The 27,914-nt window shown below is 37.9% G+C and overlaps 1 protein-coding gene across 5 annotated transcripts; it reads right to left on the bottom strand.

Annotated features, from left to right (window-relative positions):
- Positions 1 to 412: 412 nt before the first annotated feature.
- On the bottom strand, positions 413 to 27,620 carry LOC108265762 (DDB1- and CUL4-associated factor 1). Of its 5 annotated transcripts, none has more exons than XM_017468428.3 (25): positions 27,427 to 27,620; positions 24,593 to 24,716; positions 24,403 to 24,491; positions 24,193 to 24,266; positions 21,963 to 22,076; positions 21,139 to 21,276; positions 18,631 to 19,176; positions 17,509 to 17,610; positions 17,149 to 17,307; positions 15,443 to 15,622; positions 13,535 to 13,744; positions 13,026 to 13,195; positions 10,495 to 10,619; positions 9,153 to 10,215; positions 8,455 to 8,673; positions 8,107 to 8,305; positions 7,407 to 7,489; positions 7,158 to 7,242; positions 6,684 to 6,917; positions 6,381 to 6,474; positions 5,516 to 5,620; positions 3,845 to 3,918; positions 3,604 to 3,696; positions 1,645 to 1,933; positions 413 to 1,505 (listed from the first exon to the last, which is right to left on the bottom strand). In XM_017468428.3, exons 2-25 carry the CDS (start codon positions 24,706 to 24,708, stop codon positions 1,447 to 1,449), a joined length of 4,620 nt encoding a protein of 1,539 aa, XP_017323917.1. In that variant the 5' UTR covers positions 24,709 to 24,716; positions 27,427 to 27,620; the 3' UTR covers positions 413 to 1,446. The 5 variants fall into 5 exon arrangements, with proteins under 5 accessions (XP_017323917.1, XP_017323918.1, XP_017323919.1 ...); XM_017468429.3 differs by having other exon boundaries at positions 413 to 1,502; XM_017468430.3 differs by having other exon boundaries at positions 24,415 to 24,491.
- Between the last annotated feature and the right edge of the window lie 294 nt (positions 27,621 to 27,914).

Raw genomic sequence — 27,914 nt, 5'->3', positions numbered from 1 at the left:
CAGGATAAATTCTGAAGTGTTTAGAGCTATAGTTTCTGCTCAGATTTAGTCAAATGCTACAAAACTGATAGGGTGGCATTTCACAGTACAGATGGATAATGACCCAAAACATACAACGAAGCAACCCAAGAGCCTCTCAAGGTAAATAAATTAAATGTTCTTAAATGTCTGATATCAACCCAATTGAGCATGCTTTTCACTTACTGAAGTTTTGCTATTCACTAATGAGCTCATCTTAGTCATCAATGCCTATACACACACACTATAAATTTTATTTTATATATATATATATATATATATATATATATATATATATATATATATATATATATATATATATATATATATATATATATATATATATTTTATTTGTTTGTTTGTTTTCCCTTTCAGAATTTCCAGAGGACACAAATGAACATAAAAGGCTTTATTAATGATTCATGAGATACAAACATCACAAAGCTGGGTCGTTTTAATGGTGTTTATAGTAAAAATACTTTGATACATACTGTACAATGGATCTATACATTTAGGAAGGTATCATCTAAAAACAAATTGTAGAAATTATGGCCAAAATACATGATGCAGTGAAATGCTGGTATAGGACCACTGGTGCAAATGGCACTTGGATTGATTCTGCTTCATTACTATTCAGTCCTCACTGATGTTCCAAATTGTACACATACCGAAGTATGCAAATAGGGAGATGTAACTTCTAAAAGGTTATCTTTTTAAAAAAAAAAAATTTTCTAATCTGAGCAAACTTAAACAAAAATAAAGAAGATAGCCAGAAAGGCATTTGTACCTGTGAGTGACTCTGAATAACAAATATACTGGGAGCAATATGCCTGGCAAAAATGTAATATTTAAGATGAAATCAAGCAAAAGATTTATATCAAATTGACACACACACACGCTCACATCCACATAGCACCCATTAAGGGTACTGTGGAAGCTCAAAAGACATTTTAGACCATTTTAACAAACATCACCAGCTCTTTTCTGTGGCCAAACCCATTGAAAGAGAAAAGTGTCTAATACACTTCATCTTAAAACAAGTGTCTACTTTTTTTGTTCTCTTTAAAAAAGGGATACTTTCAAAAATGTGGACTTTAGAAACTTTTTTTTTTTTTCATGAAAACGAATTTGTTTAAATTTTTATTTATACTATACTTTATAAACTATCACACTTGCTTCATCAAGCAACCCTTGAAACTATATGATCCTTTAATCATCCAATTCCAGTAATATCAGCATTTTTAAAGAGCCCTTCAGTCTAGTACACAAGAAGAGCCTTCTTGTTTAAGAGTCCTTGATTTAACCAGTCAAGTGCTTTTCTTCCCGCTTTGACATGTTTGAGATTGGTCATCTTTTCTCCCTCAGTGGTATTCACTTCTGAGGTATGAATAAGTTTGTGCTCACTGTTTCCTCTGCATCCTCCATGGCTCACTCATTCAGGGAAAGTATGATGTCGTCTTCCAGGTCTGAGTTATCTGAGCTATCTGCTGGAATAAAAGAGCAGAGAAGGAAAGCGTAAGCACACTACAGTAGAGAAGAAATGAAAAGTGTAAAGAATGAAAGTAACAAGCAGGCATTCTAGACTATAATTCCATATTCTTAAAAAAAAAAAATCCATTAACTCACTGTTATCCATAACTAGCTCTACATCTCCCTCATTGTCCTCAGAATCATCCTCTTCATCATCATCGTCGTCGTCGTCGTCGTCATCATCATCGTCATCATCTTCACCATCTTCCTCCAGGAGACGAGCCACCTCTTCATCATCAGATGGGGAAAAATCCTGCTCACCATCTTCCTCCTCCTCACCATTATTTTCATTCTCCAGCTCAGCCATCAGGGGGTCTGTGTCGATATCATCCATGTCGTCATCCGAGTCATCATCATCATCCTCATCCTCCTGATCTTCATCCTCCTGGAAGAGCACAGACCAATCAAGTTTCATTACATACAAGTAAATTACATACATTAATAAATCCAGCCAATCGGATGGTTTTAGCATGATCTTATTTTGTCATTACCTCGTTGTGTAATGTCAGTTCACTACCCCACCCCCCCAAAAAAAGCTTGATTACTATTTGAAACACTGAAAGAAAAGTCAGAGCAATGACCTGGATTAGTCTGGATTTCTTGCTATTGGACAAGGTGGTTTAAGAATTAAGGCTACCTTTTTTACAACTTCAAGATGGCTTTATGCCATATCATATATCATATTTGTTTTGTTCCATAATTGCTAAAAGTTTAAGTTAAAAAAATGTGTGACATAAATAAATATAATTTAAAAAAAACTTTAAAAAACAATATCTAACTTTTAGGGATTTGAAGACCTCCAAGGTGGAAATGGTCACTTCAGAGGAAAATTGTGTAATGTCAGTTGTACTGCACATCTCTCTGAAAGCACCTGGCCTTTTGTACGAGAGACTGCAACTTCCAACTAGCAGGTACAATATATTATATACAAAGTTCATTTTTGATGCTCTCGCCATCTGCTCTTATCCAACACTGATATACACTCCCCAAATGGTGTAGACCCGAGTTAGTATAATCTTAGAATATTGTGTAAAACAATGAGCAAATGTATTAATGTATTAAGCACATGTATGTGGCTCCCGGGAGGAGAACGTGGGAAATATCAAACCTCAAGCACACACTAATGATACTAGCAGCATGAGACTCTTGTAGTTGCAGTAGTTTACTAGACAGTAATCAGCCAATGTATGATTGCCATGTATTCTTAATGCAAGCATGCATGTTGAATAAACCAATCATGTATGGTTACAACACACCTGAAGCAAAGAAAAAGCTGGTGCATTTTCCAATAAACTTGCCCAACTAACAAGAGAAATCTCCTGTTCTTCATCTCACATGGACTTGTTTGATTGCTCAACATGATGGGTCAATAATCTACATTGGATAACACTGGCATAAGGTGTTTGAATTATACTACATGTCCAGACTCCCATATGAATGCCTCCATCTCCAAATTAGTTTTTTATAAATTATTTCTTATACATCATCAATAGTCTACTACTGTGGTCAGGCTACTAGCAAAAGTTGCTTATTGCAACTTGAAATATTGGTTTGGAACTGAAACAACAAGGACCTTTTAGCATATCCAGGTCACATTAACCCATGTATGTATCAATCCAGACCACAGAATCTGTCAGCATTTTCAAGAAACAGCTAAAGACCCACCTCTTCTGTGAACACCTAACCAACCCCTAATTATTATTATTTTTTTAAATTTACTCTGGCACTTACACCTCTACTCTGCGTTCTTTGCTTCTTCTGGAACTCAATTAATGGATCTTGTATGGTAGCACTACTTTTATTGTTCTCTGCCTGATATCGCTTTGCTTGTATTTTCTCATTTGTAAGTCGCTTTGGATAAAGCGTCTGCTAAATGAATAAATGTAAATAATGTAAATGTAGACTGCAATAGCAGGTAAATCCAGTTCATAAAAGTAAAACAGCATGTGTCAATTCAGCTGCAACTTCTACCCAAAGTATCTTCTGAAGGAGGAAAAAAAAACCTCCAAAAAAACCATTGCATAGCCTAGGAAGATTATGGCAAGATCTGTTCACCTGATCCTCCTCATCCTCTTCTTCCTCAGCCAGTCTCTGTCGGCCAACTCCATAAAGTCGACACACTGTGTCCATATTTATAGAATCTTGATTCTGTTGTGGAGGAATGCATTACATCAAAAGCCTTAGTAAGAAAACACAAAGCCCACCAAAATCGTTTCAACTAATCTTTTCAGAAATCCACTAATAATAATAATAATAATAATAATAATTAAAAACAACAACAACAACAACAACTTACTTCAATGACTGCCAGGTAACAGTCTTTTGTGTCAGTACACAGGTCAAAAATGTTCCTCTTCACATCAATGGTGGCTGACAGGAGAGAAGAAAAAAAAAAAAAAACAGCAAGAAAATGTATAGTTATTCTTAAATTACCAAAATCTCTGAGACAAGGAGGGAGAAGCCAGGTTGTGATGTTGCACACCTGGTTGGGCTAATCAGTGTGAGAGAGAGCGAGATAAAGGAGCGGCTAGAAGCGCGAGAGCGAGAGAGAGAGAGAGAGAGAGAGAGAGAGAGAGAGAGAGACACACAGACAGACAGACAGACACACACACACGTGTTCGAGTTCTGTTTGTGTGTTTTATGTTTGCGTTTCGTTTATTATAAAATTTTATGTTTATGTCCAACCAGTTCCAGCCTCCTCCTTGCCCGACTTTAAAGTTTGTTTCATTGGTGCCGAAACCCAGGAAGGAGGAGGGACGCGCTGTCAAGAGAGCTCTTGCTGCTGTGGAAGGATCGCGACGCAAAGGAGGCGGTGGTGCTGGAGCAGTTGCCGAGGAGTATGGAGGAGCTGCTGCCGTCCGCAGGGAGGCGGAGGAACCTCTCCAGTCCGGCTGAAAGGGGAGGAGCAGTTTCTGCCCGCCAGGGGGTGGAAGACCTGCTGCCGTCAGCCGGGGAAGCGGAGTAGTGGCTGCTGTCTGCCTGAAAAGGGGAGGAGCCATATCCGTCCATCGGGAAGGCAGAGGAGTGGCTGCTGTCCACCGGAAAAAAGGGAGGAGCTGCAGCCGCCCACTCAGAAGTCCAGTGCCATCGGCAGGCATCGTGGGGGATCGCTTCCCAGTGCGCTAAGAAGCAGATGACAGTGTATCTGAGGACCGGAGTGGTTTTTTCTCTCCCTCCCTCTCTAGCTTGCTTCTTCTCTCTGCCCCTTTCCTCCTCCTCCTCCTCCTCCTCCTCCTCCTCATCTCTTGACTGGCTGGCCTCTTTGCCTACAAACAAGAGGAAAGTCGTAGCCGAGATAGCAGCACCGCCCTCCCGAATCTGGCGGTGGTGGAGTGTAACAAGGAAAAGGGAGAAGCCAGGTTGTGGGGATGCACACCTGGCACTGATTGGGCTAATCAATGAGCGAGAGAGAGTGAGATAAAGGAGCAGTTGGGAGAGGGAGAGAGAGAGAGAGAGAGAGACACGCGTGTACTTTGTGTTCCGTTTGTGTGTTTTATGTTCTGTTTGAGTTTGGTTTATTATTAAACCTTATTTTTGTGTTCAGCCGGTTCCCACCTTCTCCTTGCCCATCTTTAAAAGTTTTTTACAATATGTAATAGGATGTTTTGAACTATTGTCTTGAACTACAACTCCCTTTAATGTGATTTACAAACTTCAGTAAATATATGCTGATGCTGCCATTTTGCCTTTGAAATCATCGTGTAATACTTAAGACATATTGTGCCTACTTCTTTAAAATATTTTTCCTTTTTCCCTAATATTTTGATTTAATTTAATTTAACACTTAATTTTCCAGATAGTAAAACATTTGAAAATAATTTTATACAATGAAGAACCTCTCCCTCTTTCCCCACAATTCCCTCCTCACTTAATTCCCCGTGTACACTTAACATTAATAGGAGTAACAGAAAAAAGGGCAGGAGTGTTTAGTCAAGTGTTTATCCAGTGACTGGATAAAAGGTTGTACCTATCGGTTTGTAGTCAGTAGCATCAAAGGTCCTGAAGGAGGATCCAAAGGGACTTTTCATCTGCTGCTCCATCATTTCATCCTCATCATCAGCCTGAAGCATTGCTAAGAGATAGCATTTGGCATTTAATATGACAAAACAACCAGCTTCATTGGTATTTAGAAAAAATAATTTTGCTTCAAAAAGTGTTAAAGAGCCCTTTTAATCAAGATAACTGTTTCAGAACTATCCCGGTCCCTCAGTTTTAAGGACCCCCATGTTGTGGTGATATTCTCATTTTAATTACATTTTTTTAAGCGATGATGCATAAACTACCAATAAATTCTAGAAAGCATTTAACTGGACAATTCTGAGCCATACATGTCCCAACCCTGGAGGTGGGTAGCTTGTTATCAGTAAACTTTGTCCATCAGTGTGTCTGGCTGTACATCTTCCTGCATACTATTCATATTTCTAACCATCATTGGTTGAATAAAAATTGTCGGATCTCGAGGTTGTGGTTATGCGCAAAGCACCCAGAGGCATTTTACTTGGGGCTCTTCTATGCTGGAATATGTCACTTCCTCAAACAAAGCAAGAACACGATTAAATCTTTATACACAATCAGGGCTTCTTTAGTAGCAAGTAAAAGGTTCTCACTAATTTCTTTGCTATTCTCTATATTTAGCTAGCTCACTAAGCATAATGTCAGGTTTGTTTAGATTTGGCAGTGTGGTATATCTCGAAAGCTATTCCCTATTGTATACCTCAGGCAAGTGTCACTTTGACTTCCTGTTTCAGAAGGAAATGTGAGAACATACAGACTGAAATCACAGCTAAGAAGCCATTTCATGGGGACCTTGAGGTTTTTCATGGCATCTTTACCTCCATAAATGACCGTTCCATTGTTGTTGAACACAATTCTGCACTGATCCAGCGCTGGTACAGTGTGCAGCAAATGGAAAGTCCTTAAGTCCCACTGATATTGTAGTTAAAGAATTCAATGTACATCTGTAAACTATGGAAAACATCTCAGCAAGAGTTAGTGTCTAAAATGTACACACTGGCAATTTAAAAAGAACCTTCTTAATAATCTTTAATTTCGTATATAAACTGTTGGGGGGGGGGGGGGGGGGGCAGGGGGGTAAACTAAACAGTAAAATAGGACCACAAATGTTGGAAAGATACTATCTCTGTGTTGATGATGACTTCAAGGCCGTTAGGGTGGAAAACGCCACTGATGTTCATGTTGAATTTATCAAACTTGTGGATGGCCTGCGCTGAACGCACATCCCACATAACCCCATCATTTAACACAAGGTCATCAGTCGGATTGAAGGTGGCGCAGTTCCGCTTGTAGTTGTTGGCCAGGTCAGGGTTGTTTAAGGTCAGGGTCTTTTGCCCAGTTTGAATGTCATAAATCTTCGTCATTGAAAAAAAGAAGTAGTGAAGAAAGAAAATAAACAGAGAAAGAGTAAATAACGAAGCCTGGTTTTCAGTATTTAAATCATGGAGCACATAAATCAGTGCTGCTTTTTATGTCTATAGTAGTTTACAATAAATAGACAAAAGATGATGGCTTCTTCTGGCCTTCTATTTCAAAGATTAATTCTCCAAATTTACATTTTCAAAATCTGCATATGGAATATGTAAGTTTCTTACATGGGCAATGTGTTCCTTTGTTCCTATTACTCTGTCCTGGGAAAGCTTACTGAATTCCACATAATGATCATCTAAAAAGGAATGCCTACACAAAAAGGGAGAAGGGGAAAAAAAAAAAACCCACAAAACAAACAAACAAAAAAAAACACACAACCCACTCAGAAACAGTGATAATCAAGTGTCCTGAGCATTGTGGTTACAGAGGACATGTGCAGCAAGTTTGTTTAGAGTTGTGTTTGTTAGACTCACTTCATTATGAAGACAGATTTCATTCCCCAGAGTGCAGATAGAGGATAACTCCATGAAGCAGATGTCAACAGTAAAGACCCATCCTGGAAAATACAAATTCTTAATAATATACATGTTGATTCATATAATGAATGAATTTTATTAGCAGATAGGATGTACATGATAATTGAAACAAAAACAAAAAAACTAACTAAAAACCACCCTGCAGTAAATGCATTAATTAGGTGTTCACTTTTTTCTCATTTGAATGTTTTGGAATATTATATTTTTGTAAATTCTGTTATGGACTTGCTCATGCAAGCAGACTTGATGACAATGGTCACAAAATATGAAATTGTGTTCCTATGAATGAGGAAATCATAAGAAATATGAAGAAATATGAAACTTTATTATTAAAATTAAGGCAAGCATGAATCTACAATAATACAGATTTTTATTTCACGCATAAATTAAACAGAGACGCTACCTGAAACTACAAAATATTTATAAAAAAAAAAAAAAAACCCTCACAGGAGAACATTTTAGTTCAGTTAAGTGTGTTAAATATTTTTGTTAATTACATTTAAAATTATATTCAAATTCTAACTTTTTTTTTATTTATTTTTAAATTATCAGCTACAATCCATTACAGCAACCGTTTGGGTACATGGCACAAAGGCACATCCTCCAAGCAAACATTATGGTGTATGTGTGTACATACCCTGGATGGCTCAAGGTGTGTGATGGCTGAACTATGGCAGCTGTAGCTGGCTTCCTCTTGTCCACCGAACACATTGTAAAGTTTGAGCTGCCCCGTGCATGTGCCCAACATGAGGAAACGCTCCCGTGCTGAGAATGCGCAACACATGAAGCCGCTCTCATCCTCCTCTGCTTCCCTGAACACTGAGATTGGCCTGAACCTTAATAAATCCAAAAAAAACATTATATTATTTACAAGAAGTACACATGTTCTTAGTTATATTGTAAGATACTATGCAAATACAAAGACACTACACACACCACATTCCTTGTAATAACTACCAGTAAACTGGCATGTAAAATCCAGTACCTGCTGAAGATAAGTTGCCTGTCAAAGCAGCCTCCATCCACCCCCCCATATTTTGGATAGGCAACCCTGCGTGTGTGACGTGCTGTAAAGTTTGTGGGTGCCTGGCACCTCTGCTTTGGCTCTGGACACTGGTGAGGCATGAACAGACTGAACGGAGGGCACGTGGTGACCGGGTTCTTACAGCGGGCATGCTGCTCTCTCAGGTACTCTGTTATAATACTACAAAGAGAGAAAATAGAATGTAACCACAACACGTGCTTCATGCCTAAGAATGCAAAGAGTGTGAAAAACCATAATTTGAAGAATCTTATAATAGGATAATTTTGATTTTGAACACTTTTTGGTCACTGCATAATGCATTCTAACAGCAGGTACATAGACAAGCACAATCTTGATATGATTTTAAGATTATACATACAGTAAATGACAAAATCTTTTCTGTGGTGGAAGCTGACAGTAGATTTTCACAAACAAAGCAATAACATCAAAATGTATTATATTTGTCAGCTTTAAAGAAACAGACACATTCGTTTAGAGAATGTGAATGATTAAATTTGAGCTGTAAATTTGTAAAAGTTGAGTGCATTACACTTAACATCCTGGTAACAGTAGTGTCCATCCATCCATCTTAATAAAAGTTATGTTTTTGATGATTCCTTTTTGTAAAATTGTAAATAATAAAAAGTGTAGCACCAGACCTATCAAGAGCTGGAGGTGAAGGAAGATGGCGGTCCAACTGTTTCTTCATAGCTGGACTCTGGCTAAATGCACCATGGTCTGATTTCTGCCTCAAAACACGTGGTTTCTTCAATCCTGCGGCATAAGTAGTCGGCCGTTCCCTCGAGAACACGATTCGACCAACAAGAGAGACAGTGCTGTGGTGAGATGATGTGGGAGGGGCTGGGGGTGGGAGCTGTGAGGTAGATGGGCGGGGCTGTAGGTGATGAGATGAAGTAGTCACATGAGAGGCATGGCCTCCGAGCCGTGCTGCCACGCCATTGGCAAGGCGAGGACTCCGTGGGATGGCGGTTGGTGTGGGAGGCGTGGACACAGATTGTGAAAATGGTGCTACGCTGGCATGAGCGTGAGAATGGATGCCCATAGGTAGGTCAGCCTCTTTGGTTAACGCTGAAGCTGTATCGGTGAGACCTTTTGACAACAGATGATTCCGAATGAGCAGAAGCAACTCCTTCTCAGGGAACGCGATGCGCGTTTGTGCTACAACGTTGGCACGCTGCAACCGTGCTAGTGAAACATCTGTGCCTATTAGCAGCGGCTTTCCTGATACTTGCTCTATTAACTCAGCAGCATATTTACAAAAGCGTACATGGTCGTTGCGTTTATCTTGAAGCACAGGCTCCTTCATTAGCTGCTGGATCTGCCCACTGCTGAACAGTGGTAATTTGCTGATAATCTGCCGCACTGTGGTGCTTCGTGCTAAACCCACTAATGCTTTGCATGCTAGAGCACGGATTTGGTCAGCATCTGTTATGGGCATTTTGATTGTGAGCAGCGAGAGCAAGACCTTGATGCCATTATTGGACTGGACCACATTCCACATTTTGGCCAGGACACTTTCACTTGTGCGGTGGCTCTGAGGAAGACGCCGTCGTGGTGCACCCGAGATGAATTTACCGATGCTGGAGATACGCTTGTCAGGAGCGCACACACAGTTAATCACCACCTGCAGAGCTGACTTCTGGATCTCTGCATCATTCACAAACACCTCACCCTCAGCAACCACCAGGACGATGCTCATGCCTTAAATAGATTAGCAAGCAATTACAACCAATTTAACTGTAGCAAGTCTACATAAAACAAATTTCAATTCTAATTTGTTACTAGGAAATAAACAGTGTTGAATTTTGTCTTCTATTCACCAAAATAAACAAACATGTGATTTCATAATTCACTCCCCAAAATACTATATTAGACAGAATAAGTAAAGCGATAGGAGTTCTATTATCAATCTATAATATTCATTGCCTACCTGGAACTCAAAAAACATCATAATCTCATCATTATTCAACAATCCCTCACCTACTGTGGAGATGGTCGACCCGCCTTCATCCAGCACAGACACATTTTCAGCCAACAGGAGCTGCGTTTTTGGGATAACAGTCAGAATGCTGAGGATGTCCAATGCATACCGCACTGTGTCACTCCTGGGAGATAAAATATCCACAGTCAAATTCGAAGATATCAATATTACACAGGCTGGGCTATAAGTAGTAGGTCAGTTAATGAAACAATCAGCAGACACTACAAATTAACTTGTACTTAAACAGCCTTTAAATAAAACTGCTTAATGTGATTACTCTAATTATTTTAATTAAATTTAGCAGACTGTAGTAACTAATTGCAAAGCCGATAAAATGCAGAAACTTGTTGCATTTGTAAAAAGCAAGGAGCCTCTGTATATTGTGTGTAAACATGATGTGTTTGACATTTTTTTCTGCATCAACATAATGCATTTGTTCTATGTAATTTATTGTAACAGTGGCAACTCTCTTACTAGGCTTTGTTTAGTGTGCAGTTCTCTTCCCCAACCACTAGGCACTAGAGTGCTGAGCGTTATGGTATAAGTTGTGAGCAGAGTGTTGAGCAAAATAGAACAGTATGGTTTGCCTCAAGTTCTCAGGCTGCTCTCAGTCAAATCCTTGCTGAGAAACTACAGTTTGCTGCTCAACTGTAAGTGAATTAATATATAAAATTTATTTGTTGTGCAAGAAATGTTTATATTTTAGGTTAGTAGTCTGAATTTACTGAGAAAGAGAGGTTTCTGTAACCATTTCTGTTGCATGCTATGCTAAGTGGTTGTTTGAGATCTAAATGGTTGTTAGATAATGAATGGTTCTTAGATAATACTACTGGTTTGATATTTTTCTTTATTGTACAAGTTAAAACACAAACTAATGTAATACAGGTGAACCCTCTCTCATTTATACTTATAGCAGCCTTTGAGTTAGACAGACACAGAGACTGTTTTAATATGTCAAATCCTTTGTCAGCTGATCAGATATTAAAATCTCTTCTTGTACTATTTCATTTTGTCTTCTATTCTTGTTAAATAATGTTTTGCAGACATCAAATATATTGCATCAGATATACTGGAACAAACCTAAGTATTGTGATGTATACAGTGTGTGTATGCATCAGTTTCCACATTTTGTAAGATTAAAACCTGGAACTGAAATGGAATTAACTGGGAGTATATGTCATGGGTCTATAATATTGAGGGAGAAAGTCAATATAATTTGCAAAATTATTTATAAATAAAAAAAAGAAATGCCATGATTGTATAAACATGACCCCCTCTACACTCCTGGTTTAGAGCCCCCTCCTGTCTGCAGGTGAATTGCAACAAATGCCTTAGTGAGTATTTCCATCCTCATATCTGTTAAAATAAAAATAGTATTTCCTCCAATCAATTTCCAAAGCAAAATAATTAACCCTCTTACCCCGTATGGCCGAAAAACCGGCTTGATCATCTTTGATCTATTCCCGTAAGGACGATATACCGGCTCGATTGTCTATGCCAAATTCCCGTAAGGCCGATAGAGAGGATTTACAGTGTAAACGTTATCCCCGTAAGGCCGGTGTACCGGCATTACTCTGCTATGATTCCTTACTTATTTAATTATTATTTTTTGACCCGGAAGGTTGATGAAGTCATGACATCACGACGTGATTACGTTATTACGCCGGCATTACGATGAAGCTGATCCAAGCGTGAATTGGTGTAATAGTAGAAGCAAACTAAAAATGCCAAAGCGAAAAGCTAAATCATGTTCCAGCTAAAGTTACACCTACAGTGAACAAAGGTACATCTAAAACAGTGAAAAAAATAAAAAACATACACAGTTACACAGGCGAGAGCGAGGATTCTAGATAGTGACAGCAGTGAAAGTTCAGGCGATGTTGAAACCGAAACCGAAAGTGATAGAGACGCAAATTCTCCTGATTCAGACCCTGATCCGTTTTCATCTTCAGCATCAACCAGTGCGACTGACACGGCAGGTGTCTGGAGTCATAACCGGACCATTTCTGTGCATTCATGAAAACACTACCTGCTGGTCTGATTATCACCAGAAACTTGACTTTTGGAGCTAAAATGCATTTATTTATTTATTATTTACTTGAATGTATTCAAAGGCATTGACCATACTGATGCTCGTATGGTACTTCTAAATGAGTATAAGGACTTTTGCGAGCATTTTTTCGTAATTTCTCTAGTTAAGAATTGTGTTCTGAGTTTAGTAAAAACACTGAACTGCTTCAATTTCAAAGTAATATTACACAAATACATTATTATAAGTTGTTTCAAGGCCTAAAATGTTAAAATTAAAATGTTGATTTTGGCTCAGGAACTCAGGGTTGGCATGCTGTTTCTCTGTGGAATATAGGGTTATGGGACATAATACTGTGGGAACTTAGGGGTAAGAGGGTTAAATACTCACTGCAGTATTACACCATTTAATGTCAAGCCTGTAAAATCACACAAATCCACAAAATTTGTGTGTAAATCACACAAATATTAGCGTTTCTAAATTCCCTATTCTTCATCTCACCTGCCATAATATGTCCTCCAGTCACAGGCGATGGAGATGAGCTGTAGCAGGAGCTGCACACAGGACAGTTTGTGGAAGACCTCAGCAGGCTCCCAATACAGGCGTACAGGCCCATGCTCAATGAGGAATTCCACCATTTCAACCACCTGGTCACGAGTGTAGGAGCAAGGCTGAAAAACACATACACAGACACACACAGACACACACAGACACACACAGACACACACAGACACACACAGACACACACAGACACACACAGACACACACAGACAAATCTATAGTACACCATTATCTAAACACACTTTTAAAAACTTTTATTTTTATTTTTTATAAAGGTGGTAACAGTCTATAGCAAAGCAGACGTATTCATCCTTAACTGCAAAATAATATATTTGAAAATATGAACAGTATATGTTTGCAGGTATGCATGTAAATCAGGCAGTTTTCAGAAGGTGTTGCATGTTAGAATGTGCCTTGTGAAAAGACTGCTGGTGTAGAGTTGCCTGTACCTTGTAGTAAGGCTGGGGATGGATGAGTGCTCCTCCCTCTGTGCGCTGAAGACTCTGCTTTACTTGTTCCACTTTAATAGCCAGGTGGGCTTCAAAGTACCGGCGCAGAGCCATGCATGTGTGTTTGGCTGTCTGCCTGCTGGAGAAAATCTCATCATCGCTCAGCAGTGCCCCCTGATCCTCTGGATTCAAGATCTCCAGAGTACTTATCTGCATGCACAAAAAAAAAAAATTATATAACTTTCCATAAGATCCAGAACTAGGCATATGACAATTACCAGCTGCAAGAAAAATATCATTGTGTAAGCTTTCAAATACCATCATCACAATCAATGTGTTCCACCCAAGCAGTGATTTGAAAACACTTTAACAGCAGGGATGTGCTTAGGTTGTAGAGAACAATAAGACCATCACTGTACTTTAATCGATAATTAAAATAATCAACAACAAATTTCATTATGGATTAGTTGGGTCTGTGACATCACTCTGGATAATCCTAGTCAGAGACGTCACTTCACAATGGTGAAAAACACATTTCTATGAATAAAACCCATGAAAAACAGCGGAGATCACAGAGTGAGCTGCTGCGGGAAAAGTGCACGATCCAGGTTGTCCAAAACATGAGAATGTTTTTTATTAAGCACTTCAAACAAGCAAGTGTATTAACGCGGCTTGTCATGTCAGATACTGCAACAGATGTGCGTTTTGTTTAATGTGCTCCAGACATGTTTTCTTCAGTGCAGAAATTACCTTTTTACGTTTATATCCATATCTGTAAATGTTAGAAATTCATGCCAATATTTCCATTTTACATAAAGGCTTGTCCTAACAACAAGCAAGTCTCCATCAAACTTCACTGAATGAGCGCGAGTCCCCACATGCACATCAAACAGCACGCAACAGAAATAAATTGCAATGACTTATGTTGTTTGATGCTATTAGAAACAAAAGTAATTATGCTTTTTTTATGAGAGCAGTAACTGTAATGGGTTATAACATGTAATTGTATATAATTGTAAAAAGTGTCATTTATTCATAGAATAAAGTAACACGTTACTGGGTTCAAATGAGTGAATGTGTGTGTTACTGCAGAACATTCAACCTCTTACCAGTTAACGCTTAGTTTGTGCTTTTGTTTTTCTTTAAGCATTTTTAATATAGTGATTTAACTTCTGATTTAAAGCTTGTGGACAATCAGTTGTTTTTTTTTTTTTGTTTTCAAAATATAAAATGTTAATATTTTTTAAAATCCTTTGCACAATCTATAGCATACCCCACATAGATACATTTAATACCTTTTTCATAGCCTTCAATTTGCTCAATGTGTGAAGGACAACACTGGACAGAACATGAAATAAAGGCCCCCACAGAAAATAAAAATCTGCCTTTAATCCAAATAATCGATTAATCGACGAAACAATCAGCAGATTAATCGATAATTGTTAGTTGCTGCCCTACTGTTAACTACTCCCTACATTGGAAATTTGTTAGTACTACATATAACACTATTATTGACTGAACTAAACAACTTCATACACTATGTTATACTGGTTTACTAATCACTGACACTAGTCATGTTCCATCACAAGCTCACACATTAGGTAACTCAATATCCACACAATTATTGACAATTATCAAACTAAAGACAATAAAGCAACCTAGCTAACAAGAAATAGAACACGTGACTATAAAAATGTTTTCCCAAAATTTTACTCATTACGAAGTAATAAGTCTCGTGGTCTTTCGTGGTCACTAGGGTACACAGCATTCTCCACTACAATATTCTCCACTATATTTTCAGACAGTGGCACACTCTGAAAAAAGACAACTGTAAAAGTGAAAAGAGATATAGCTTTGGACAGTGTATGTTCCTGTTTAACCGCTTTCTGCATTTGTCTGGATACGTACCAGGTTGACAAGGCGTCTCAGGCCATCCTGGTTGTCGAAGAGCTCAAGTACAGCTCGGAACGTGAAGCAAATCGAAAAGAACATGGTGGCATGACAGCACCCGGAGGCATGTGAACACTCCAACAGCCACAGAGTGTAACTCACCACTTCCGCTAAGAGGGAGTGGGGTAGCATACACACCTGTAAGAGTAATTATGACTATAGCAAATGAAAATATTTTATGCAAAAATTACAACAACTGATTATGACAATGCCTTTTCCCCCCATGTAGGTAATGGATTTTGTATCATTTTAAAGGGATCGTTCACCAAAAAATGAAAATTGTGTCATCAATTACCCACCCTCATGTCATTCCAAACCCATAAGACTTTCGTTCATTCTTGGAACACAAACGAAAACATTCTTAATGAAATCTGGGAGACTTCTGTCCCTCCATTGACAGTCCAAGTAACCAAACTTTTCATGCTCCAAAAAGTTCATAAAGTCATTGTAAAAGCAATCCATGTGACTCCAGTGGTTTAATACCAATTTTATGAAGCAATACGAATGCTTTGTGTGTGCAAAAAAAACAAACAATAAAATTAAGACTTCATTGACGAAAATATCTTCACTTCCAGATGTTCTCACGATATAATGAGACCCAGAAGCACTGCACTGTTTACAGCAGAGGAAGAGGGACGCTGTACACAAACTGAGTGACATAGAACAATTTTTGTAACAAAGATGTCTTCACATTTCAACATGGGGGGCTTGGATTTTTTGTCCACTCTTGTGTCAACAGAACACGCATGTGTTGTGGGTCTCTTGTGAACGCACGTTGGAGATCTATGTAGAAGTGAAGATATTTTGTGAATAAACACTTAATTTTAGGGTTGTTGTTTTTTTTTTTGCATACAAAGCATTTGTATCACTTCATAAAATTGGATTTAAACCCCTGGAGTCACATGAATTACTTGAATGATGCCTTTATGAACTTTTTGGAGCTTGAAAGTTTTGGTTGCTAGACTATAAACAGAGCACAGAAATCTCCTAGGTTTCATTAAAAATATGTTTAATTTGTGTTCCGAAGATGAACGAAAGTCTTATGGGTTTGGAACAACATGAGGGTGAGTATTTGATAGTTCAAATAAAAATGGAATTTATCACTTTAAACATATGGAATTAATGTTTTTCCAAAAGCATTAATCAAAATATATATTTAATGATCAACTTGCAAAAAAATCTGGCTTAAAAGCTAAAAAGTGATGAAATAAAAACAAGAAAAAAAAAACCACAACAATACGAACAAGAATTAAAGTTAAACTTAAAGTTTCAAAAAGAAAAATAAGCAAGTTTTTCCTTTCTGTGCTTCTTACTATTGTCAATTTTTCCACAAGAAAGTTCATGGAAGAAAGTGTACAACTTGAATATCCATTTCTCAATAGGTGTTGGAGGTGACAAGGTCTAACTATATGGCACATCCACTTAATGAACTGCAGTATTTCACCCAACATGACAGAAGAAGCAAGACAGAGTGTTCAGGCAGCAAATCTTTCTATCTTGGAATTGTAGCAAGCTACCTATATAGTAAGTACTGTTAGCACAAATATGGCTATACATGTGTTTCACCCCTTCCAGCTGGTAAGCAATTAAAAACAATGACAGCCTTTATTGTCAAATAGTACACTACAGTGAAATTTTTGTCTCTGATTGGCAACACCACTTACCCTCTCCATAGCATCTTGGTTGTAGGCAAGGTAATAGAGACACAGAGACACTCCTGTGGCTGCCATGGATGGCCGCGGGATTTCCAAAAGCTTCTGCACTCCACCATGAGCCACGAATTCTGCTGCAAACTTCTTATGCAGCAGGAGAGAGGCCAGGTACTGTAACAGAAAAGAGGATTGCATACCAAGTACAATACAAAAGTTGAAAAGTTTTTTTAAAAAAAAAAAACATTCCCATAAATTCTAGACCAAAAAAATGCATAAAATATATCCCATCAATACAATAAATTTTGTTCATAACCAGTGTTGTGTGTCTGTGGATTCTAAGAGTTTTGTATATGATTAGGTGGAGAGAGTTACCTTGAGGGCCTCAAAGGTCAATTGCACATCATTGGTCTGTTTTAGATCCATGTAATGCATGAGGAGCTCTCGAGCACGAAGTTGCATGAACACAGCCAACAGCTGTGCAAAAAACATCACACTAGTATGAGAAGCATGAACAACATCTCCATTGTGTAAGTGAAGCACACAGCTGTCATGTCATGTTTTGGGGAAGGAAAAAAAAAAAAAAACATGGCAGAATGGTGCACTTCTAACAAAGTAAACCATCCCCCCTCCCCCCACTTTAAAATCTTATGAATGCCCGTGTGCATTTCACTTTCACTTACACATTAGCAGCAATTCTGGGGCAGTGAGTTCATTATTATTCTTAATGAAAAACAGAACAACAAATCCAAAATACTGTCAGATAGGCACTTTTACATTTCACTTTGAAACCACATCTTCCGCCATCGTCTTGTCGGTCAGCTCGCTTCACTCTTGTCACATGATAAATGAAATCGGACTCCTGCTGATCTGTGCTGTGACTCTGACTCATTCTGCTTATGCAGAAATGAGCGGACGCGTCCAGTTTTTAATTTTAGCGTCCATTCTCTAACTGAACTAAATTTACATTTATTCATTTAGCAGACACTTTTATCCAAAGTGACTTACAAATGAACAAATGAAGTAATAACTGATTTTTTTTATTACTATAAAAAAAGTAAAGTGACAGTTGGGGCAGTGCTGCGGTGGGCAAGTGATGTAATCGGTGTGCGGCCGAACACCGTGTAAGGCCAAGAACACTGACTATCGCAGCAAGCCTATAGGAATGTAATATATTGAATAATCTTTAAAAAAAAAAAAGTGTTAATAATTCATAAATAAACAATGATACACCACAATTAAATGTAATAAAACATTTCAGGACATGTATAGGACAAGTATTAATTTTAGGTAGCACCACTGTCCTTCATTGATTATTTTCTTATAACAGCATGCCCCATCAAGTTAATCCTTACTTACATTTAGGCTTGTATTCCATTATATTCATGTAACAATGGTTTTACAGCAATAGATTAGCTGACTATAGTGCTACAAGTTAAGGTAACATTAACTTACCTCACAAAAAAACATATGAAAAAACCCCAAAAACAACCTCACCTCCTGGTACTCCCCCAATGGTGTGAGGTACTGAAGAATAAGACGTTGCTCAATGCCTGCTGTAAGCGGGTACAAGTGGTAGCTGTTCCCAATCACCCACGGGCTCATCTCTGACCAGCTGCTATTAGACAACTCACTGAAGTTGCGCTCTGGCTCTGGCAATGAGAAGTTCAGCTTCTGTTTGGCCTTCCTACCATTCTCTTGCTCCATCCTTTTTCTGAAATCTCTTGCTCCTTCACCAGGGTTCTCCAACTCAGACTGGTGTGGCACAGCCAATTTCATCACACCTTTGACACCAGAGTGGACTCGACTGCTACTTTTCGTTAAACTGTGCTCAGGAGAGACCGCTCCATCCGATTCATGGCCGAAAGTGTTATTTTCCGAGTGAATACGTGAAGGGCTGGGCGAAAACTTGCCATCCACTGCTTCCTCATCCAGAGGAAGCAAGGGCTCCATGCTTTTGCGTAGACTGGGCCGCTTGAAGTCCTTCCTGCTTTCTGCATCTTTCTCCTGGATTTCTCTGAGCCTTTGTAGCATTAAAGGAACCTGGAGTAAAAGTAAATCAGGTAAACATTAATTAACTCGTTAATTATCTAAATTAGCTTCTCATAGAGTAATAATAATAATAACAACCTTTTACCATTGTGTTATTGTCATGATTGTCCACTCAATCATATATTCAGTGTATTAGAATAGCAGTATTAAGAACAGAGCAGCAGCTTAACAGAGCTATATTTCACACTAAAACACAATACTCAGTAACTATAGCTTCCAGACAGAAAATAGATAAAAGATCTCCAGGAAAGGAAACAGACAAATGGGGCATTTATGGATGGATGGGTAGAACAAATCCTAGAAGCATACAGTGGCACAAAAACAACAAAGAAAGATATCACCATAATTTGTAATTGTTGTCTTGCGCAACATTTACCATATCAGACTTTTTTTTTTTTTTTTTTTTTTTTTTACAGGGAAATATAGACATATTTCTAAATAGAACTCAGTAGACGAGATTTATGTATAACTACTAGGGATGTAAATCACAAGTTTCATGACGATACGATAAAATATTCATTCTTTTAGCCAGTGATTTGATATATGCTGATACCTCAATGACTGCCACGATGTGATTTTGATTCAATCGATTCAGGGGCCTGCAATTGATATTAAACGATGCACTATATTTCACACAATTACTAACATTTCACAACATTAATTCACAGATGCAACCAAAATTTACTACATATTTCAGTGCAAATAAGGACCTGTGACGAACTTAAACTTTGACGGACATCATGTCCAGGAAGTGGCAGAAATTATAGTGCCCTAAACAAAGGTCCATCTAGGGTCTGAGTGGGGCCCATTTTCAGCTGAGGAGTTTAATGCCCATGACTGGGCCAATTTTTGACAGTTCTTACAATCCTGTGTTTTTATTACTGACATGTTTCAACAAGAATATTAAGAAAAATAACAAATGACATACTAAGTATTGTTTTCAGCTACAAAAAGGCCAACTAACCTTAAGAAAAAAAAGTATTGGTTTGCATTCAGACAAATATGAAAATACTTCAGTAAGAAATATACTTTTTTGGCAGCTACCTCGTGCCATGGCAATTGACAACAATTTGTTTATAGCTCCATGTAGTGATGTAACGGTATGAAAATTTCATATCACGATTATCGTGACCAAAATTATCACAGTTATCAGTATTATCCCTGTGTTGTTAAAATGTGCTGAAAAATGTAGAAAAAGTACTAATATACAGACACTGTAGTCATTTAAACAGGTTTTATATTTGACTATAAAATGATGGACGGATGTTGTCATTAGGCTTGTTGCGATCATTATTTGAGTTAATAGAACATGGCAGAAGGCAGTGACAGCGCTCTGGAAAATTTCCAACCTTCCAAGAGGACCAAATCTGAAGTGTGGTTATATTTTGGATTTTATAAAAATGCTGAGAGAAACTTAAAAGATGGTAACCTTGTCTGCAGAGCTTACCAGAAGAAAGCTGCTGTGAAAGGGGGCATGGAGCTTCGTTGGTGCTTTTCCCTCTTTTCCCCCCTCGCTTTTAAATTGCTTATGGATGCTTGTGTAACCGTGTGCATTTCACTTTCACTTTTGAATGAGCGCCAATTTGGATGCGGCATTGGGCTTACCGGGAACCCCGATTAGCCACTCCGGCTATGGTCCATCATAAAAGTTATACATGCATTGATGTTTATCCATTACATCGATACATCAGATCATTGGTTATTTGATCGATACGTCAATCCATTTCGATGGATCGTTACACCCCCAATAATTGCATATTTACATTTGAATCAATATTTATCTGTAGACAGATAAGGCTTAAAACTTTATCACAGAATAAAGTAATATTCTTGAATGTTCTGTGCATTAAAGCTATGTAATAAAACTGCATATTAATTAACAAATGTATAATTTCTTTGCAATTGCAGATGTGTTGAGTGATGAAAAAGTGCCAGGCTGAAAGTGGCACAGACCAGAACGGAGTTCTCCTCACGGTAGTTGGCAGCAATATCCTGGTTCTCCATGGCTCCTCCAAGCAAACCTGTAGCATAGATTCTCAGGGGCTCCTCAGCCTCCCGGGCCCATTTAAACAGGCGCTCTACAATGCCCTCCTACAAAACACACACAAAAACGTACATTGTTAAAAGGACGTTGTGTATACCAGGGTCCCACTTAATACTTTGCTTAACAAGTCCAAACTAAAATAGATGTGTGGCAGGTTTACTAACCACGATCATTTAAAAATTGTTTAATTTGGTTCTTTCTAATGAACCTGAGAATCTGATGGGTACTGCCAGACTGAGTTGCCTGATGATTAACTGTTTGCTCCTGGTTTGCCTAGAAAGGGTAACTATAGCAAAACCATGATCAATCCGACAACAATTTCTAATGCTACATTCTCACACATACAGTAAATACAATAAAAAAATATATACATAGTGTATGCAATGTACATAGGAGACGCAGTTTAGTTTAATGTGAATTCTAAATTGGAGTCTGGAAATCAATGCTTAATCAAACATTTGGCTAGTTTTCTCATGCTGAATTTATTCTTAATTTAATAAAATCTAATATGAAGAGTTTTGACAGTCACTGTACTTGACTGTATATTTTTATACTTAAAGGGACAGGGCACATAACTTGATGCATAAAGGCCAAGATGCAGTGATAGTGACAGGTTCAATTTCAGGTCAGTCAATTTTGGGCCCTTAAACCTCAACCACTCACCCCTGCAATTGGATTGTCTACTGCTTTCAATAAAACAATGTCTTGTCTTGAAAAGCATAGTCCTCTTTACCTTCTCTTGAAAGACTACTGCAGTCTCCAGGCCTGGCATGATGTTCAGCAACAGTCGGCATGCTGCAGTGTTCAGTGGAACTTCTCTGCTTGTCATGACATACGAGTTCACCAACTGTAATACACAACACCCATGTAATAATCACATAAATCTCTAATAATAAATCATGTCATAAACCTGCACTGTAGATTAGCGATCAAGCTCAATGTGTTCAGTTTAACAAATATCAATCCATTGCCAATAACAAACCAGTGGTAATGTCACTATGTCAGTAGTAATAATAAACATGTATAACAAACAAAAACAGACAGGATAACTAGCACAGTGTAACAATAAATACATCATCTAGGACCATGGTTCTCAAAGTGAGGTCTGTGAAGCATAGCCAGGGGGTCTGTGATTTGAAAATAAAAATTGTTCCAACCTACCTTTTTAACAAATGATATATTTTCAAACACTCTGGTAAAAATAATTCTATTTTGCCTTCTTTTCTAATACTAAATTATTTTAGCATTTATAAGTTACCATATCTAATACTAAATTGTTTCAGAAATGAAAGCTTTTTATTTTTTATTAAATTAAATCTAAGATAAATCAAGGCAACCTGAGTAAACACAAAACACAGTTATTAAATGGTAATGTTATTTATTGAAGCAAAAAAGCTATCAAGGACCAACTGGGGCTGTGTGAAAATGTATTTGCCCGCATATTTACTAAAACCCAAAATCTATGAAATTGCATTCATAATGGGGTTCAGCCGGACTAGAAGCAAACAAGCCTGATTACTGCAAACCCTGTTCAATCACTTTAACACTTAAATAGGGCTTTTACAACAGCATAAAGTTGGTTAAAAAGGTCTTACCCAGTAACCAAAACTGAAAGAAATTCCAGGAATGATGAGGAAGAAGGTGATTGAAATACATCAGTCTGGGAAGGGTTACAAAGCTATTTCAAAGGCTCTGTGACTCAAAAGAACCACAGTTAGAGCCATTATCTCCAAATGGAAGAACTCGGTACAGTAGTGAACCATCCCAGAAGTGGCCGACCTTCCAAAGTTCCTCCAAGAGCACAGCAACTACTCATCCAGGAAGTCACAAAAGAGCCAAGGACAACATCAAAGGAACTACAGGCTTCTCTTGCATCAATAAAGGTCACTGTTCATGACTCCACCATCAGAAAGACACTGGCCAAAAAGGGCATCCATGGAAGTGGTGAAGACCACTGCTAACCCAGAAGAACCTTAAGGCTTGTCTGAATTTTGCCAAAACACACCTTGATGATCCTCAAACCTTTTGGGAGAATGTTCTGTGGATTGAGGAGTCAAAAGTGGAACTGTTTGGAAGACTGGGATCCCATTTCATCTGGCATAAACCAAACACAGAATTCCACCAAAAAAATCATACCCATGGTCAAGCATGGTGGTGGCAGGATGATGGTGTGCAGATGCTTTGCTGCTTCAGGGCCTGGGCAACTTGCAATAATTGAGGGAAACATGGATTCTGCTTTCTACCAGAAAATTGTAAAGGAGAATGTCTGGTCTTCAGTCTGTAAGTTGAAACTCAAGCACAACTGGATTATGTAGCAACAATGATCCAAAGCATAGGACTAAGTCCTAGTCCTAGAAGTAACTTAAAAACTGATCTGATGTTATCAGAAGCGTTTGGTTGTCGTTATTGCTGCTAAAAGTGGCACCACCCGATTTTATGTTTAAGGAGGCAGTTCATATATTTCACATTGGTGATAGCTGTTGAATATTTTTTTTGCTTCAATAAAAAAATTAATTTAAAAAATATGTATTGTGCGTTTACTCAGGTTGCCTTTGTTTTATGTTGTATTTTGTCTGAAGATCTAAAACTATTCAGTATGAAAGAAAAAAAAACAAAAAAAAAAAACATATACACACATATACATACATACATATATATATATATATATATATATATATATATCTCACATATATATACACACATACACACACACAGTGTGTATATATATATATATATATATATATATATATATATATATATATATATATATATATATATAGAGAGAGAGAGAGAGAGAGAGAGAGAGAGAGATAGACACACACAATATAAAATGTGTTGTGTGACACATTTATACAATATGCTGAATATTTTATGTCCTGGCTACAAAAAGATTGAGAACCCCTGATCTAGAACCACGAGAAATTGCCATGTACGTCCTGTGGATGAAGCCATGCGTCTCTTACCGCATTCATAAAATCATCATTCTTAAATAGGATCTTCAACAGGTGTCCCAGCATGCACTCTGGGTTTGCCCGTCCTGACAGTTGAAAAACAAAACGTAATTACATGTGAAATCTTTTAGAGAACCCAGAATGCAACATTCAGAATGATGTGATATATAGTGGAAAAGGACCAGGAAGCAGAACTAAATAACAATAAGAGCAATATAAAACCTGGATATAAACCTGGATGGCGGTCATCAAAAGGATCAGGATCAGCCTTGTGGTACTCCTCAGTCTCCCTCTCAACAAGTTCTGATATCCTGAAAAATGGGGGGGGGGGGGGGGGGGGGGACATGGACTGCTGAGTCTCACACTGACATCAGAGAGCAACTGCCTACAGTGTACGTGAAAGTTCTCTCACTTGGTCAATATGTTGACCAGGTCCTGAGTGTTGCCTTGTTGTTCTCGCTCCCATTGCTCCAGCAGAGCTGTGAGCTCTGCTTTCGAGTCCACGCTGCCTTCGATGGCAGACGCCATCAGGTGGTCTGCAAGAGACAGAGAGACATGTTATATAGGCAACCAGAGCAGTTTGAATAAAAGTACAAAAAAATAAGAAAGCAGGGGGAATAAAATAACAGTATAGAAGCCTTAAAAGGGATACAAGTATTCTGGCAGGAAACCTCAACTGACTTGATGTAAAAATAAAGTGCGGCACTTTCCTACCAGAGTGGCTGTATGGGGGAATTTGTATTATCCGATAGCCACAAAAACATTCCAGATTCTGTCCAGGGAGGCCAAATAACCACAACTGATTAACAGGCTAATGCCTGATTTATACTTCTGTAAATCATGTATATTTTGGATAAGACTTTAGTTGGTGGAAATATATTTAGCAGTTCTGATACTAATGGGGGGGGTGTCTAATGTGTTCTCTCTTAGGTTGATTTTAGAGGATATAATGGATTTAAGTGGTTGAAATTACAAGAAAATATTTATTTTCTAGTCCATGATTTTCACCTAGATATAGGAATGATGAAAAGTTGTTGTATTGACATGTGTGTTTAAGGTGCGTATTGTCTTTTTCTACCCATGTGGAGAAGTTCGTTATCTTAACTGTATTTGTGAAGTCAGGGTTATGCCATATGGGAGTGTTCAGTTAGTTGGAGTGGTGAATTAATAGTTTTATAAAATTTCCACCAAGCTCTTAAAAATTGATGCAATTGTTGGACTATTGAAGCAGGGGTGGAATTTGATAGCTGTACTGATGAAGGGTTAGTCTGACATACTGATTTTATTGCATAGTGCCTGTTCTATATCTTTCCAAATGTCATTTATCTGACTGGGCTTTATCCATTTGATTAAACACTGGAGTTGGTTAGAGAGGTAAAATCGTTGAAACTTTGGTCTTTGTAAAGTGGTTAGTTTGATTCTTGGAGTAAAAAAATTTTTTCCAGTAAAATTTTGAGATACAGAAGTTGAGTGATTTGAACCAAGAAAGGGGAGACTGAACTGGGATCATTGAAAATAAGTAATTAATTTTGGGTAGTAAAGTCATTTTTATGGATGCTATTCTGCCAATGAGAGAGAGGGGGAGGTTTATCCACTGTTTGATATCATTTATGATGTTCAATAAAGGGTTAAAATTGGGTTTATGCAAATCTGACAGCTTGGTGGATATTTAGAAACCAAGATAAGTGATGTAATCAGGGCTTATGGGGATAGGTAGAGATTGTACTGTAGTTTCTGGGAGTTTCATGTTGAGAAAGAACATAGATGATTTGTTGCAGTTAATTGAGTAATTTGAAATTTGGGAATATTTTTTGATTTAGCAAATAGTTTCTTGTATCGATTCTATAGGGTTTTTGTAAGAAGAGTATGATATCAGCACTTTCCGACCAGGGTGGCTGTATGGGGGAATTTGTATTATCTGACAGCCAAAAAACATTCCAGATTCTCTCCAGGTAGGCCAACTAACCACAATTGAGTAACAGACTAATGCTTGATTTATACTTCTATAATCATGTATTTTTGCAAGCAAGCTTTTGTACACCTATGAGAAGGGTATAAATAAGACAGGTTTGACCTGCACTCCATAAGCAGGTTCTAATCCCTGCCATCCAATCTTGAACACCTAATTCTAATTTTCCTTACTTTTTTCCTTGTGACTGATCTGTTTTTTTGTTAATGTAAAATGTGAGATGACTACAAAATGTAATTTTTATGTCTCATTTGATAGAGTGGATCACCTCTATTAATAGGCACTGTTTCAAAAAGGATCAAATGTTTGGTTGTTCAAATATATCAAAGAAGCCAACAATTTCCATGGGGTGTACTTGTTTTTTTCACATGACTGTATTATTGCATTCCTTATCCAATATGTTAACATTCACTTTCATAAACACTTATCCTGCTCAGGGCTGCAGTGAATCTGTAGCATATGTACACCCTGGATGGGACAACAATCCAATGCAGAACAAAAACACACACACACACACACACACACACACACACACACACACACACACACACACACCAAGGGCAATTTATCTGTCATTTTTTGGGGAGTTGGGAGGAAACCGGAAACCCATGTGGACACAGGGATGAGATGCACAGAAACACCACACAGACAGTGAACTGAGCCTGCCAAGACAGTCGAACCTGGGACCCTGGAGCTATGAGGCAGCAATGCTACACCACCACAAACCCCATAAACAGGAATTGAAAAAGATTGAATAAATTATCACTTCTATATCATTTCCAGCCTAACAGAGTGACTTTTCAATTCTTACCAGACACAGTGTTTAGCTAGACAGTAGTTTTTGGTTAACAGGAAAACATCGTATTCAGCAGTCGGCAGACATTTGACTATAACAACAAGTTGTCCAAAACGCTCAAGCATTTCTGCCAGGGTAAACGTTAACAAATTATTTAAATGTGTGTTTATATATATATATATATATATATATATATATATATATATATATATATATATATATATATATATATATAAAAATTACAAACTAAATATAACATACATTTATACACATTCTTACCTAAACAAGAGTTAGCAAACTAGCAACACAGGATTTGAAGTGACTAACCTAACCACTTAAAACAATACCAAATTAGCTAAGGAGCCACATACATGTGCTTCGCCTTTAGAAGGAAACACCAACACTGGTATAGACACATGCCTGTCACTACAGCGAGTTAGCTAAATGCTAACAGTATGGAACGTATGTTAGCATGCGTTACCTCAAAGGTGTGCCACCCAGTCTCTATCCCGTTTCTCAGCACACTCCACGTCCGGAATAAGGACAAGACGAATACCTTGCAAATATATCTCTTGAAAATCCCCTTATTGCTTGCCTTTGGAACATTTAATTCCAATCTGCCGTGCGCATGAAGTTTATCATGGCAACCACAGTCTAAACGTCACGGTCCCGCGACCATGGTCTCTTTTTAATGACGTATGTGATGTTTTAAAATACGAACTATTGATTGGTCCAGATTTCCTCCAGCTTTCCTCCAGATACTGCGTCTTTGGGCACGTTCGTACGGGGGGTATTTTGTATTTACTTTGCTTTCATTAATAAATATGAAACCAGTTATTTGTGAATTATTACTGGGTAATTTGAAGTGGGTTGTGCACAATATTTTGTTAATGTATGCTGTTATCAAAAGGAAACGGAACTAACAGGTTGTAACGACGTTATCCTCCCGGAACAAATCGGACAGCGGAC

Source organism: Ictalurus punctatus, chromosome 5, assembly GCF_001660625.3.
Source record: "Ictalurus punctatus breed USDA103 chromosome 5, Coco_2.0, whole genome shotgun sequence".
Taxonomy (NCBI): Eukaryota; Metazoa; Chordata; class Actinopteri; order Siluriformes; family Ictaluridae; genus Ictalurus; species Ictalurus punctatus.
The sequence above is the reverse complement of the archived record's forward strand: the minus strand, read 5'-3'. Positions and strand labels throughout refer to the sequence as shown.

Excerpts from the sequence above, each read along its gene's own strand:
- LOC108265762 (XM_017468428.3), bottom strand. The coding sequence starts at position 24,708 with ATGGCGTCTGCCATCGAAGGCAGCGTGGACTCGAAAGCAGAGCTCACA. Across the intron at positions 22,077-24,192 it reads ATGATGATTTTATGAATGCG|TTGGTGAACTCGTATGTCAT; the intron begins GTAAGAGACGCA and ends TGTGTATTACAG. Across the intron at positions 6,918-7,157 it reads CAAAGGAACACATTGCCCAT|ATTTATGACATTCAAACTGG; the intron begins GTAAGAAACTTA and ends TCAATGACGAAG.